Below are 15,797 nucleotides of genomic sequence, written 5' to 3'. Positions count from 1 at the left end.
GGGACCATCCCAAAGGACAGGATCCCCTTCAATTTTATTTGGCTGTGGAACTAAGCGTCCCTCCCCATGACTTATGGGAAGGTCAGTCGTAGGCCGGACAAAGTCATTTTCTGCGGTATAATTGCGGAAAAATTATAGCAAGTGCTGTGGCGTGACTTGTGCTCCACCATCATCCCTTTGGGAGTTTTTACTCATAGCCTCAAAGAGTACCTTTTGGTGGCGACTGTCTTTTCCATTCCTTCAACCCCTTGTACAAACAACTTGATGTTTTCGCCTTTTAGCTCGAAATGCTCTGCTACTGCATGTGTGATGTAATTTGTGTCTGAGTTAGTGGTCGCCTCAAGTAGCATCATTACAGCTGGGTACTCCCTTGGTTCATTTCCAGTGCTGATGTACACCGTCGTTGAGAGCCTATTCGAGAAAGCCTCCTTGAACTCTGCTTTTAGATCAGGAGGGAGTTTGGCAATGAGCTCCTCTTGCTTCTCTGTCAGTCCAAGTCCCTTTTTCTGCTCTCCACCCTTCCTTAGGCTGTATTGGCTGAGCCAAAATTGTGTTGGTTCGTTCCACTGAAATGGATCTACGTGACCTCTGCATTGTAATTTACATACGTTGCTAATTACTACCAAAAAAAAAAGTTCTACTCACGGTTTCCAGTCATTTTTTAGTAATTAGCGTTTTCGTGTCGGTCTTTTTTTCCCCCGTGGCGCAGTGATATTGATACGGCGGAGTCGTATCATCAGTGTGTGAAGCCATTTTAGGTCACGTGCACCAATAGGAGACGAGGACTGTTGCTATGCGCTTCGAAAACAAACAATATGGCGGCGACCGTGCCAAGCTACAACACGAGCGAAGATGAGCCAAAGATAAGAAAACCGCATTCGGAATTTAGTCAAAAGGCATCGAAACGATGCTATATGCATCTCTCAACTGTCCAAGGGCGAAAAAGGGCAGGAATTTGGAAAAAACGCACAGAGCCCGCGTGGTTGCGTCAGACAATGGCTTTCTTCCCAGGCTCCGTCGAAGGATCTTGCTGAAAATGCGTCGACTGGGATTTTTAACGACATTCACTACAGGTAAGCCACACGCACGCCTTTAATTGTTATTAACTTATGCTAAAAAAATTCTTATTTAAACTAGTGTCGGAACGATACCATTTTTTAGCCCAGATATCAATACCACTTTGTTATAAAATGTATATAGGGTACAGTGTGTCGAAAGTGAATCCAGTAGAACTTTTTATTGCATACCAGTTATGGGTGACAATGGCTAAATAAACCTTTTGGCTCAAGAACATCAAGCTGTAGTCAATAAAAGCCCTGATACTGACGTGGCAGTGATTGCTGTAAGTCTGCAGATAGATTTACAGTGTAAATTGCATTTTTTCACAGGAGGAGGCAACAGAACGAGGACTGACGTCTCTAAGGTCTCTGCAGCTCCTGGCACTAGTGTGTGTTCAGCACTCATTGGCATCCATACATTCACAGGTTGTGACTCTGCTTGTGCCTTTCATGGCAAAGGCAAAAAAACCTTTTCTTTTGCATGTCATAAAAAAGAATACCTGACTGGGTTTGCAAAGCTGGGCAGCAGTTTTAAACTTGACCTACAAACATTTAACACGTTGTGTAAATACGTGTGCCACCTGTTTTGCCAGTCATATGCCAAAAATGATGCCAAATGCAGATCTTTCTGTATGGCCTCGTCAGTCTTGCCAGAACATTCTATTCCCCCCAAAACTGATGCTCTGTACCAACATTGCAGGGCAGCAGACTATCAAGCAGCAATTATGAAACGTTGTCTGACAGTTAAAATGTGTGCCCCTTCACCCATTGGGAATGGGTGGGACATTGAGGATGGGCAGTTGGCAGTGACATGGATGACTAAAAATCCTGCCCCATACTGTTTTGCAAGTAGTCAACTGTAGTTGAAAGGCAACTAATTGTGACATGGGAAGATGTTCCTGTATGTCTGCAAAACTTTCTTGTACTGATTTATATCGGTGCCAAGCATGTGAGAATGTTTCCAAAGAAACAGAAGACACTTGGATGGGATGATGACTTTGAGTAAAGCGATTTTGAGGAGTAATGTTGTCATGTACAGTTTTACTATTCTTTTATTTCTATTTTTTTAAATTCGTTTTTCAATATTTGTATGTGTAATAATGTGTATTTCTATAGTATGATATACTTCCATGTTTAAATAAATGTGTACCAACAGTACCATACTTGAATGATTCCAACCTTTTGTGGATATACAGTGTGATTAAAAAAGGCTGTGCCAAAATTAAAATGCCATGTCAAAAACGAAAAACATTTTTTTAAAAAACTACCTTGGACAGATGTAGGAAGTAACTAAGTTTAATTTCATGTTTTCATAGTACTCAAATATGGCCATCACCAGCAGCATGGACAACATCAAGTTGACATGAGAATTCCTCCCTCCCGCGTTGATTGCGTCTGTTATGTAATCTTTCATGTCATCAATATTCGCTGGAAGTGGTGGAACATACACTTAGTGTATAACATACGTTATGTGCCATAAAGATGGATAACGAACTTTGTCTTTAACATACCAACACGTCCAGCAAGTACTGATGATGTGAAATATCGAACAACAGTTGCAATCAAGACAATAACTGCGACATGCACACGTTTGAGAGGAATTCTCATCGTGGCTTGATTTTGTCCGTGCTGCTGGGTGTGCTCACATTTGAGCACTTGTGAAACATGAAATAAAACTTGGAAGTTATCTTCAACACGTGTCCATCACTTCTTTTGTGATGTCTTTCATTTTTTAAGTATCACCTTATGATTTTGGCACATTATATTTTTGATCACCCTTTAATTTTTTTGTCTTATTCCATTTTTGCCATGATTCACATTTAGGAGGGTGTGGTAGCAATTGGGTTGATTTTCAACTGTTTATGATCATGGTGTGCATTTTTTATTTTATATATTTCATTGCATAGTAGGTTGTGATATTTTTAATATGACACATAAGCTTAATTCAATATATATTTCATTGTGCTGGGTGCAAATCATTAATGTTGAAGTGTTTCCTTCAAGAAATTAGCTACATTTCTCATTCTGAATTCACCTATGTGTATACTAAGGCACCAATACTTGTTTCAAATGTTTGGTAGATGTGTTTATGACATTTGATGAAGATTTTGTGTTGCCAGAATTAATATAACACTTAAAATAAGCAAAAACAGCAACACTAGATCTGTATTTTTGTGTATTCACATCAAGATACATTTCTGGCTGGTGACTAAGTTAGGAGGGTATTGGCTTTGAAAAAAATCAATTTTCTAAGCACTTTTTCCATGTTCCCAATAAAGCCATATTTCCACAAGCTTGTCCATTCGCAGCACTTCCTGGTCAACGCTAATCTTTTAATGGACGACGGTCTCACAGAAGAAGTTGTAGCTGTCAGTGAAGGGTGTTTCAGTTCTGAAAAACACGCACACACACATAAACCACGTGAGAACTGCTTCATCCATATCATATTTACATAATCTTCCAATCCAAATTATATAGGCTTGTCTATTCTGCCATTTTTTCCTGAATAAAATTATCAAATAGGTTTTTGGAACTACGGTTAAACAGACTAAATACGATGTTATTTGTCAATCTAAACTTTTTGCTCAAAGTTAACAATCTAACATCATAATAATGACTGCTACAGCCCAGAACTCACATTGCAAGTCTTAACTTCATATGTGATCTGACCAGAAGCCCACAACTCCCATAGTTATTCACAACAATGTGTGTGTGGCTTACCTGTAGTCAATGTCGTTAAAAATCCCAGTCGACGCATTTTCAGCAAGATCCTTCGACGGAGCCTGGAGAGAAAGCCATTGTCTGACGCAACCACGCGGGCTCTGCACGTTTTTTCCAAATTCCTGCCCTTTTTCGCCCTTGGACAGTTGAGAGATGCATATAGCATCGTTTCGATGCCTTTTGACTAAATTCCGAATGCGGTTTTCTTATCTTTGGTTCATCTTCGCTCGTGTCGTAGCTTGACACGGTCGCCGCCATATTGTTTGTTTTCGAAGCGCATAGCAACAGTCCTCGTCTCCTATTGGTGCACGTGACCTAAAATGGCTTCACACACTGACGATACGACTCCGCCGTATCAATATCACTGCGCCACGGGGGAAAAAAAGACCGACACGAAAACGCTAATTACTAAAAAATGACTGGAAACCGTGAGTAGCACTTTTTTTTTGGTAGTAATTAGCAACGTATGTAAATTACAATGCAGAGATCATGTAGATCCATTTCAGTGGAACGAAATCCATTTTCTAAGCACTTTTTCCATGGTGCCAATACAGCCTACCTGTCACACATCATTTTCTCTTTGCTGACCTGTGGGATCAGGCAGTGCAAGTAGTTGTGGTCAGAGGATTCCCCCTCTTTGCCATCCTACTTCAAGCAGAGGAATTTCTGCGTACAGTCTTCACCATGCACACGTAAGCACTGGTCTCCGGCGCTCAGTGTGGCGCCTGTCTGGATTGCGGAGTGGGTGCTCAGGCGGTGGGGGGAGGGGTGGTCTGTAGCGGGGGTTGATCAGAGCCCTGGCGTTTCCCCTGCCCTTCGTGGTGGTTCTGGCGGATGGGGCCGCGCCTGCGGGAGCCTGCCTCTTAATTCACTTTGCACTGTAAATATCTTTCACCCTGGCACCTACATACTCATGCATGCCTCCGGGGAGAGACCCCTTTGCTGGGCTGCGAGAGATGTCAAGATGTCATCCATATATATGAAAACAAAGCGGTTCAGGTAATCTCGTAACACAGTGTTTACCATGTTCTGAAAAACTGCTGGAGCATTAGCAAGCCCGAATGGCATTACAAGGTGTTCGAAATGGCCAGATGGTGTGTTGACCCCTGTCTTCCACTCATCACCCTCTCGAAATCTCACCAGATGTTATGCGTTTCGCAGGTTGAGCTTATTAAAAATACGCGCCCTCTGGAGGTATTCAAACGCAGTTGACATCAACGGGAGAGGGTGGCGATTTTTAATTGTTATAGCATTCAATGGACTAAAGTCTTCGCATGGACGCAGAGAATCGTCTTTCTTGGCAACAAAGAAAAACCCTGCACCAGCTGGCGATGATGACGGCCTGATTATCCCGGATTTCAATGACTCTTTAATGTAAGTTTCCATGGCTGTTGTTTCTTTGTGGGAAATTGAATGCATATGCCCCCTAGGTATGGGTGAGCCAGGGACAAGATCAATCGGGCAGTCAAATTCACGGTGAGGCGGTAGTGACATAGCTTTAGCCTTACTAAACACTTCACGCAGGTGGTGGTAGCACGAGGGAACATTGGGCAAGCTCTCACATTTACTTGGCCCTTCCAGTGTCTCAGAACTGGATTCAAGACGACCCGCATCGACCAGGCACCCCTTTCACACTCCCTTCCCCATGCAGTAATCTGCGCCGTCGACCAGTTCACAGTTGGGCTGTGTTTGCTTAGCCAGGGGAAGCCGAGAAGTAATGGGTGCATTGGTGAACTTATTACGTGAAACGCCAATCTTTCCACATGGTTGCCTATAAACATGGTTACGGTCTCGGTTCTGTGGGTAATTCGTACCAGGTCCCTCCCTGTCAGGGCGCGTGTCATGACCGGGGTGGAAAGTGGGATCAAGGTCAGGTTTAACCTGTTGACCATTGAACGGTCTATTAAGTTCTCATTTGCTCCCGAATCTATAAGTGCATTGAGTTTGTGGTGGTATGCTCGCAACTTTAATGTGATTACTGTGGGGGTTCACAGCGGATAATTGGTTGTGTTGTGAGTTAGGACTCTGATAGGAGGAGACCTAAAACGTGACATTATTACCGGGCATGACGCACGCTGATGTCCCTCCTGTCCACAGTAGAAGCAAAGCCTCGCTCGCAGATGCTGCTGTCTCTCATCCTGGGTGAGTCGGGTGTGGCCAATCTGCATGGGCTCCACGGCTGTAGTAGAGGGCGGTTTGGCCTCGAGCAGTTGGAGGCAAGGGTCCTGGCGTGTGAGCGTGGTTTGATGCCTCTCCTTCTCCCGTTCTCGAAGACGAAAGTCCATTCTTGAGGCCAAATACACCATGGAATCCAGGTCTGCTGGGTTCTGATATGGTGCCAGATGGTCTCGGAAAGGCCTCGACGGAATGAGTCACGCAACGCTGCGTCGTTCCAATCACTACCTGCTGCGGCCGCCCGAAACTTGTTGGCGTAGTCTGCCACGCTAAGCCCACCCTCCCGCAGATTCTCCAGAACCCACACTGCCTCGCTTGTTGGGGTTGCTCGATCGAACACTCTTCGGAGGGCCAAAGTGAAGCCCTCCACTGAGGAGCATGCCGGGATATGTCTGTCCCACTCCGTGGTCGCCCATTCAGCTGCTCGGCTCAATAGGTGAGAGAACATAAAAGCTAACTTGGCAGCGTCAGTTTCATAAACATGAGGCATGAGTCTAAAGTGGAGGTCGCATTGAAAAAGGAAGGTGCGGCAGTCACCCGTTTCCCCATAAAACTTGTTAGGAGCTGCTAGGCGGGGGAGCGAAGTGTGACCATTCCCAGGAGCCAGCGAAGGAGGTCCAGACGGAGCAGGCGGCGAAGCAGCGGCAAATGCGGTGGTGGCCGTCGCGTATTCAAGGCGACTCAGTGTCAGCTGCAGGAATTGAGCCAGCTGCTGGATCTTAAGAGCCACATTCTCTTGCCCTCCACGCTGTTCCTTGGAAAGCTGCTCAACTGCCTGGCTGAGGGCATGAAGGTGGTGTTCTTACTTTTTAAGTCTAGTTCCTTGGGCGCCCAGAGCGGCCCTTAGCCTCTCGGTCTCAGCTTAGTCCATTTTGGCCAGTGCGTTCTGTCACAACGGGGCACACACGGCTGAACTCAAATGCACGAGAAGAGATATTTGCAATGTCCAGGTGGTGTTTAATTCACAAAAGGTAATAATGTAAAAACAGAATTCAAAGTACTACACAAATTAGGCAATGGCAAAAACTCATCTTGAAGGACAGTGATGACGTAATGGCCAACTGATTTCCAAAACACTGAAAACGCACTGGCAAACTACATCAAACAAGAGTATATAAGGACTTGGGCTAATGGCAAAAAGGTGTAGGCACTCAGGTGATTAGGGAAGGAAATACAAAGCTGACTCAAGTGAACACAAAACAACCCACCAAAATAAAACAGGTTGTGAAAGGATGAAATCAACGCCGCAGACGGCAGCTGTACCACCATATCCATTTGTCCGACAATTTTTGTTGTCTTCTTCATAGTTTCCTAGTTCGGTCCTTTGACACTTGCCACGTTTACATGGAGCCAAATATTCCAATTACAATAGGAATATTTGTTCAAACCGAATAAATGTGTTCCATATAAACACCTCATTCGGAATGAACAGGCCCAAACCGAATGGAATTTCATTCCGATTCACAGGGGTGGAATATTCCTTTTCCCAAACCGATTAGAAGTAAAATTATATCATGTAAACAGGGAAGCGGAATGGTGTCTGGTTGCATTCTTTCTGCGCATGCTCCGTACTGACGTGGTGACGTCACTTGGTGACATAAGTAACGTCACTTGCAACATGGCTTCCAAGCACACGCACAGCGCACCCACACAACTTTTTAAATGAACAGCGTATCATTCTGAAGTTTTGTTTCCACTCGAAAAGTAAAAACAGCAGCTGATCTGACGATCGATCTCCATGTTTTGCAACGTGACGCTTTGTTTTGATTAATCTGCGCATGTCAGACGGCAGTTGTCAAACGTCCTTTCGGAATAAAGGCAGTCACATGTAAACGCTGGATCGGAATAGATCAAGTGACATGTAAACAGCTGATGTGAAATTTCCATTCGGAATGATTTGAACCGGTATGAATAAAAGTCAGCATGTAAACGTGGCTACTGTCAACTTTAGTCTCGGAACGCAGTCCATCCAATCACTGGCTCGGTTATTGACTTTAGAGATCTCCCCTTCCAGGTCTCTAATCACCAGCTCACACTCCCTCCTACTCAACTGCTGGTAGTCGGATGTTTCGGCCTGGTCCAAGGCGAGTTCAATCTCTTCCGCAAGGGTGTGAACCTGGTCCACTAGCTTTCCTTAAGTATGTTTTCAGTTTCATCAAACCTAACGTCACACTGCACTGTTATCTCGTCGACATCATCCGCCTTATTTATAGCCTCCTCATCCTCCTAATCTTTTCTCAGAGCTGTAGCATAATCGAAACCTACATCGCGCGCTCTTGTGTACTCCACCTTGAGGTCCCTCCATTTTCCCCTTACTTCAGTCTCACTAAGGGCATCGGCCCTGGTAATTCGATGATTACCCTTTTAGTGAAAGTGGTTTGAGCTGATGAGCGCTTCAGCTTCAGCCTCTCAAACTCCTGGGCTGCTGCTGCTGCAATCTTGTTTTCTCTAGCGTTGACCTTTAAGATTTATGCCAACTAAGCAGTCCTGTTGTCAAGCTATTTCTCCTCTTCTTGGTTGTAGCTTTTTTGTCTTGCAAGGTCGCAGATTAGCAGTTTTCAGGAAAAGGCCGGCTGTCCAGGCTTGGTTTTTCTCCACAAAGCCAGGCCCCGGTTTATAACTCTTTGGATATTTTAAGTTTGCCTTCCAAACGGGCATTATTCAATGTTCTAGATACAAACAATAACCAAAATAAACCAACAATTTAACCACATGCTTCCAAACGCACCAGATCAAAACTACAAGGCCCATAATACCTTGCACAGCTTAGCTCACTGACCACTACCCTATTAGTGAGCACCAGTAGCTGAGGCAAAATCAAACATCGCAACGGCACCTTGCGGCGATTGGCCTGCCCACGTATACCTAACGTATCCTGACGTATCCTAAAGTAATCCTAACATATCATAACGTTTCCTAATGCCTGTCCGATATATCCGAATGTTTTTCGTAACTAAAGCTAACACTTCCGCGGGGGAAAGGCATGAGTGCCAATCGAGAGAGCGGATGGAGCGAGCGGGTCGACGTAGCACAGCCAATCACGAGTAAATGCGAAGATGACCGGCGAGTGTGTCATAGTCAGCGCAGCCAGTCACGAGCGAGTGCTGAAGAATAGCGCCAACCAAGTCCAAGTCGGCGCAGCCAATCACGAGCGTGGCCCCATTGGAGACGAGCAGCATACTTTAGTGGAGACTAAAAAGGGTCGCGCTTGAAGACCAGGAGCGAGAGGCAAGGGGGGAAGCCCCAAAGAAAAGGCGGTTTAGAGAAAACCATGAGTACAAATGCCAAAAATGTGTAAAAAAAAAAAAACAAACAAACAAAAAAACCGCACCACAGGTCACAGCCAGGTAAAGGGAATATGGTACTGTCCTGCTTCTGGCAAAACCATAGAGGAGTGGAGGAACATGCTCACAATGTAAATATAATTAATAAACATTCAAACATTGACATTTCTTCAAAACTGAATATTGTTTATTTTGCTTGTGTGATTTTTTGCTTTTTATATTTTAAATATGTGTTTAAAAATTGCATGTTGTAAATAGTTCGTGTTGTGAATAATTCCCACCTTTTTCTCACAATGTAAAATCCATATTTTTGGACATACGTGATGTTATTTTTGTTGTTGAAGAATTTCCAGTTGTTATTAGTGTTATATTTGTGGACATGAATAACTGTTATGTGTTTAAAATGACATAATGGTGGAGATACATAAATCTCATTTTTACGTTAATGTAACATTGTGAACATTTTCTTTAATACATTACTTTACAATCATAGTTTTCTTTGTGTGTGTAATTGCAATTGAAATTCCTCCTTACTACTACATACATTTAGGCCCCAAACAAACACAAAACAAAACAAAATCTGATGACGTATTGTTAATAATTAAAGATTTGATTGTTTAAAAAAAAAACAACAACAACATGTGACTGTAAGTCACCGCTGACGTAATGTGTGAAGGAATAAAGTTTGATTGAAAAAAAAAAAAGTGACAGGAAGTCACCACTGTTCTGGCTAGCGGTGGTTCGATTCCAGCTGGTGACGCATCCCACCCCCGTCCTCCCATTGACTTCTTTTCGTCTTTTCTGCTGTTTTCGTGGACATTCGCCCAATTTTTTTCATTTTCTCTCCCATTTTCCCCCTCTTTCTTTTCCCTCTTTCCCCCGCTCAGGCTGGCTGTTATGCCCTGGCCCATTCGGAAGTTTATGGTCATCAGCTGTGCAATGATGCGACATCAAACGGGATTTTATAGATCACATGATTACAAAGTCAACAGTCACCGAAAGGTAAGTCCAGCAAGCGTACATACCGATAGCCCCAGTGAACTCCTGTCGTGACGAAGGTTTGTTTGTTGATGACAGCTGACAGTTGATACCATGATAAAGCCTGTCTTTGACTGCCCACGCATACACAAATTTGTATCCAAGTAGACTAACAGCACCGACTAAATTATTCTTTTGGTACAAGATTGATGTATTGAACGTAATAAAGGTGGAGTTAAATGGAGTGAGAGCCTTTATAATTAAGTAGTCACTCCCTGCATTTGGAGGCGCTTTTATTGCAACATGCTTCCTATCGATGCAACCCAAAAAAATTGGGAAATTCTACACACGGCAGAATTCATTGGCTATGTCAGTCCACTTGTCCTTATCTGGAAATGCGACAAATTCTCTCAACAATGCTGACCATATTGCCTCACAGACCTCTGTGACTGTGAGAGACGGTTGTGGCCCGCAACATGTGTACATGCTAGACTGTTTCCCAAACCAAGTAAACAGAGAATAAAATCAAGTCTCTTCCGGTTTTACTGGGAAAACATGTGTACCTGCATGACTTATTTAGGGTCGGATCCATTGCAACAAGTTGTAAATTTGAGCTGCGAGATTCCTCATGTTGACATGAAATGGAATTCTCTAGTCTCTACTTCTCTTATAGTACGACGTTGCTCGTATTACGTAGACACTTTTTGCTGCCCCCTGTAGTCTGGGAGAAAATCGGTTTCACTGCCGGTGCAAGCCGCAAGGAGCTGCATGGAGCAGCAGAGTATATTCTAAAAACACGTGCCGGATGAACTTTGTGTGTCTCCACGCGCAACGTCCAACATGGTACTGTAGATATAAACCTGCCAGAGGGTTTTTCTGTGCTTGGTGAGGAGCTTTCTGGCCTTGATATCCATGCTGCTACCTCCTCCTTTGGCCAGCTTATTATACCAGCAAGGTATCAAATGACTGGTAGGGCATAAATGTTGATGGTTTGGATCTTGTTCTTACCGTTCAGCTGAATCTTCAGGACTTCAGAACTTCTATCACGACTGGAAACTGACAAAATCCCATATACACTGTATATGGTTCGGTGCACGCATTTCGATGGCGAATACATTTAGAGTTATTATCAGAATTCTGAGAATAAAGTCAGCATTCTGACCAAACTTTTTATTATCATTATTATTATTAATATACACTGGCCCTAACCATCTTCTGTATATTTTTGTATAAGCACCAGTACAGGATGTTTGCTTTTGTGTGGGGAAATACTAACCGAAGGAGGAGTTGACATGTCCCCAAAAAGATCAAAGTGGTTGATATTCTGTGGAACCAAGCAAAGGAAAGAGGAAGAAAAGTAGAAATATATCATGAAAGAGAACATTAAATAGGCATATACTTTATGATTGAATTTATCACCACTTGGACAACAATTGGTGGAATCGGTGAATGGGTGAGAAGGCAATACACTTAGGCTTTTGTTCTGTGCATGGAAAAAAACAGCTATTATTTTGTTGGATGCAAGATCAGAAAATTCATTTTGAATAGTCCGTTCAGGACTCACTACAATTGAATAGTTAAAGGACCAACAAAACACTGATCAGGTATTATGGTGCTGCCAATCAAAAGGGCCCTGATCGACTTTAGATTGTTGATCCTACCGTATGACCAGACTTACTCGAGACAGTGAAGACACCTGGCATTAAGACAAGCTGATATTACTCTTATAGAGCGCAGGGGGGAATCTTGGATTGCTTGAAATATATCTGGGGCCATGCATAAGCTGACAATGAATCATCACAAACACACAGAAAAGAGAAAGGATTTGCATGCTGAGACTGAAGTGCCACGTGTGGAAACAACATTCCAGAACACAACAAAAGAAACACATGAGTTATCCCAGCAATCAGTGCTGTTGCAAACAGGTCTTTTATTTTTATGTCCTGTTTGACACAACCAATCTCACAGTTTGCACTTAGTGACCACCAAGGGCTTGCATAATGGCCAGTAGTTTGGAGAACATTAAACGAGTGAGTGCAGAGGTCTCTGCCTGCTGGCACTGACATGGAGCAATTGGCTCTCAAATAGCTCAAACTGAATGAACAGACAAGCAGTAACACTTAGAGATATGGAGGCGCTACTCCTAATACTAGACTGGGCTATATGAGTGAGATAGTCAGGGGCAGTTTATCTGTTTGATAATGCTGAGCAACAAGCAGTGTTTTTCAACCTTTTCTGAGTCACGGCACATTTTTACATTTAAATTTTAAAAAATCTCTTTGTACACCACAAACCAAAAATGTTCCAAAATTCATTTCTTTACAGTATATTTATTTATAGATTAGTTTTTCAATATTTTACCTAGTATGAAACTTGAGCTCATTTAGATGAACACAAAGCCCATATCCTGGCAGGAAACTTGGTCAACACCTCTCGGTCTCTCTCTGTTTTTATTCTTATTGCAGTTAGGCTCAAAAAGCTCAGAATTATCAGACAGTGGGACTTTAACAATGTTTTTAAGCACATCAGGGCCGAGCGTGTTGCTGACAATGGCTTTGTAGCCAGGTAGTATTGTCTCTGCCACAGTGTGGGACTTTTTCAAAAATTGCCTGTTTCTCTGCATTTTCACAAAGGCGAACAAAATAGTCCATCGGCTTGTTTTGAAGCGATGGCAACTGCAGCTGCTCATGTCGCATTCAAGAACTCCTCGGAATTCTAGCCATCAGCCACTTTGCTGTCCTCCACAATGTGTTGGTATAAAACACGGGGAAGATTGACGGTCGTCACATATGGATAAAATGGAAAGGACACTTTCGTGTACATCAACACCTGACAAGTCTAATCAAAAGTATTAATCGAAAGGACAGTAAACATGCTGGGGTTCACATTGTCGTGGACAGGAAGATGGCTGATGGCTAGAAATCAGAGCAGTTCTTAAACGTGACATGAGCAATACCTCGCTCATCTGCACACGACCGCAACCTACTACCTACTCCTTCTTTGCTACTGCAACTCCGCCCAATGACAAAAAAAAAATGCAATATTGGATAATTTCTCGCGGCACACCTGATAATCTCTCAGGGCATACTAGTGTGCCACGGCACACCGGTTGAAAAACACTGAACAAGTACATCAATGGCGAGAGAGAAGCACTAGACCAGAATGTTTATTTTTATTCAGAAATGAGAATAACTGCCTTTTTATGCACCAGGCGTTATCACTGCACAATGGATGGAGTGTGGTGTTTTTATTTGAATGGATGAGAGAGTATTGGCTTTTTTCTTTACGTAAGGGACTGTCCAGTCATTTTGATGATTTACTTCTAAATACTTTAAATATGCTTCATGATAAGAGCTGAAAACATGGGCACAAGCTGAGAACAATTAAGTGCTGAATCTCTGAGATATAGCGAAATACTTTTTAGGTGAGTCTAAGGCCATGTCTACACCCAGGTTTTGTTTTGTTTTTAAACCGAGGAGCCTGCCCTAGTACGTACAGAAAAAATAATTACGTCTACACCAGCACGTTTGTTTAAAAAAAAAAAAAAAAAAAAAAAAAACCTTCCACAGCCAACCGCATTCATCCGTTTTTAAGTACATTCAGAACAACGCGCAAAAAATAATTTTCCATGATACCCACATGCTTTTCATGTGTTCTTCAATCTGAAACACTGCAAGAGTTTGTAAATAAATGGAAGCAAAAAGTACATGTCTAATAATCAGATCTAAACCCATTGCGAAGGTGTCCATGTTTACTCCAGATATAAACATTGGTCTCATGTATGATTTAGGGACAAGGTTTGTTGCAGTCAGTAACCTTTCCTAAGTTGAATCTCCGGTTATCAATGTCCAAATGATGCTACAAATGCATAATTCGTACCATCTTCACATGACAGAGTTTTTAAGAACCTTCGTTCTTGATGCCCAAAATGTGCATGTGGATGACCGTATAAAAAGTTCTTCTTTTTGCCAAATACCGTTCCGATCTGTAGACATGGCCTAAAATTGAATCCGGGGCGTAACGACCAGCTTACCACTCACAAAGTCAGTGGCTCTTCCTGGTTAGTCAGTCGGTTTTCCATTTTTGCAAGGACCAATACCACAACGCCTTTAATATGCACATTCCCTGGATTTCATAAAGCACTAAAAAAACACGGTGACCACCAAAAAATGAGGAGACTTTGTTAAGAGCCACACGAATGGAGAACTATTTTACATAAAGCCCCACTTATTGGAACAGTTGGTATGCTCCAGTAGTTGCAGGGGGAATAAGATTGCAGAAGTGTTAAGCTACCGTACCCCTAAACCCCCTTCCTGAGTCTTTTCTATGCATATGACAACAACAACAGAAGTGGGATCAGGGCTGTCAACAGACTTGCAGGGACCCGGGGACAACAGACCATTATAGCCCCCCCCACCCACCGGCTTGTCAGCATTCGCAGTACTTTTAAGCAATGACGGCGTAAAATTTCAAATTATTTAATTTGAGATGGACAGTTGAATTTAACAGACCGTAATGTGATGTGACACAATATAAACACACAATTTCCATCTACTGTACCATGTACACTAGGCTAACGTGCAAAGCAACTGAGAGTGCTATGCCTGCCTGCTAAGCAACAAAACAGTATAACTAAACATCCTGTGCCTGCCATAAGCCTCCAAAGTCTGGAGACATGCCAGCTCCCTCATCAATGCTTTCCCTTTCTTCATTTTCTGTAATAGCTGCCTCAAATTGAGGTTCACTCCTCTCCCTGGACTCCTCTCTCTCCATAGCCTGCTTTCCTTTTGTCTCCATACATAGCCATACACCATTTTGATCCTTCTCTGTAAAAAATAGGACTTCTTTACTACTAATAAAATAACAACAACAGCATTCATTACGAACGCAGACTGACTGGCACACGCTCCCTACCGATCTACGGCTGCTGCGCTGTGTGGAACCCGGGACGCGCCCTCTCCTCAGCTCTGACTGTGAGCTGCCTGACAGCTCCCCGTCTCTCCCTGACAGGCTCCTCTGTTGTTCCACTGCTGTTCGTTTGTGCTGTTTCGGTGATGGATTTGTATTAGCGTTTGCTATAATACACAGTGAGTTGTAAACCCAAGATACAGTGTATCACAAAAGTGAGTACATGTCTCACATTTCTGAAGATATTTAAGTATATCTTTTCATGGGACAACACTGACAAATTGACACTTTGACACAGTGAAAAGTAGTCTGTGTGCAGCGTATATAATAGAGTTAATTTATTTCCCCCTCAAAATAACTAAAAATATAGCCATTAATATCTAAACCCCTGGCAACAAAAGTGAGTACACCGCATGGGAACTATGTACATCCCTAAATGTCCAAATTGAGTACTGCTTGTCATTTTCCCTCCAAAATGTCATGTGACTCATTACAGGAGTGCTGTCAGCATTGCTGCAGAGATTGAAGAGGTGTGTGTGTGTGTGGGGGGGGTCATTCCCACCACCATACTTGACTGTAGGCATGACACATTTACCTTTGTACTCCTCACCTGGTTGCCGCCACACATGCTTGAGACCATCGGAACCAAACAAATTAATCTTCGTCTCATCAG

General features: G+C 43.0%; 1 protein-coding gene across 5 annotated transcripts in view; it reads right to left on the bottom strand.

Annotated features, from left to right (window-relative positions):
- LOC130929678 (disabled homolog 1-like) overlaps positions 1-15,797 on the bottom strand; it is a 257,976-nt gene that overhangs the window by 49,627 nt on the left and 192,552 nt on the right. For all 5 annotated transcript variants that reach the window (XM_057857060.1, XM_057857062.1, XM_057857063.1 and 2 more), the window contains one exon: positions 11,493-11,540. In XM_057857060.1, coding sequence (XP_057713043.1) covers positions 11,493-11,540 — 48 coding nt within the window. The remainder of the gene's footprint in view (positions 1-11,492; positions 11,541-15,797) is intronic.

Source organism: Corythoichthys intestinalis, chromosome 14 (assembly GCF_030265065.1).
Source record: "Corythoichthys intestinalis isolate RoL2023-P3 chromosome 14, ASM3026506v1, whole genome shotgun sequence".
NCBI classification, from domain to species: domain Eukaryota; kingdom Metazoa; phylum Chordata; class Actinopteri; order Syngnathiformes; family Syngnathidae; genus Corythoichthys; species Corythoichthys intestinalis.
Note: the sequence above shows the minus strand (reverse complement) of the source record. Positions and strands in the feature narration are given on the sequence as shown.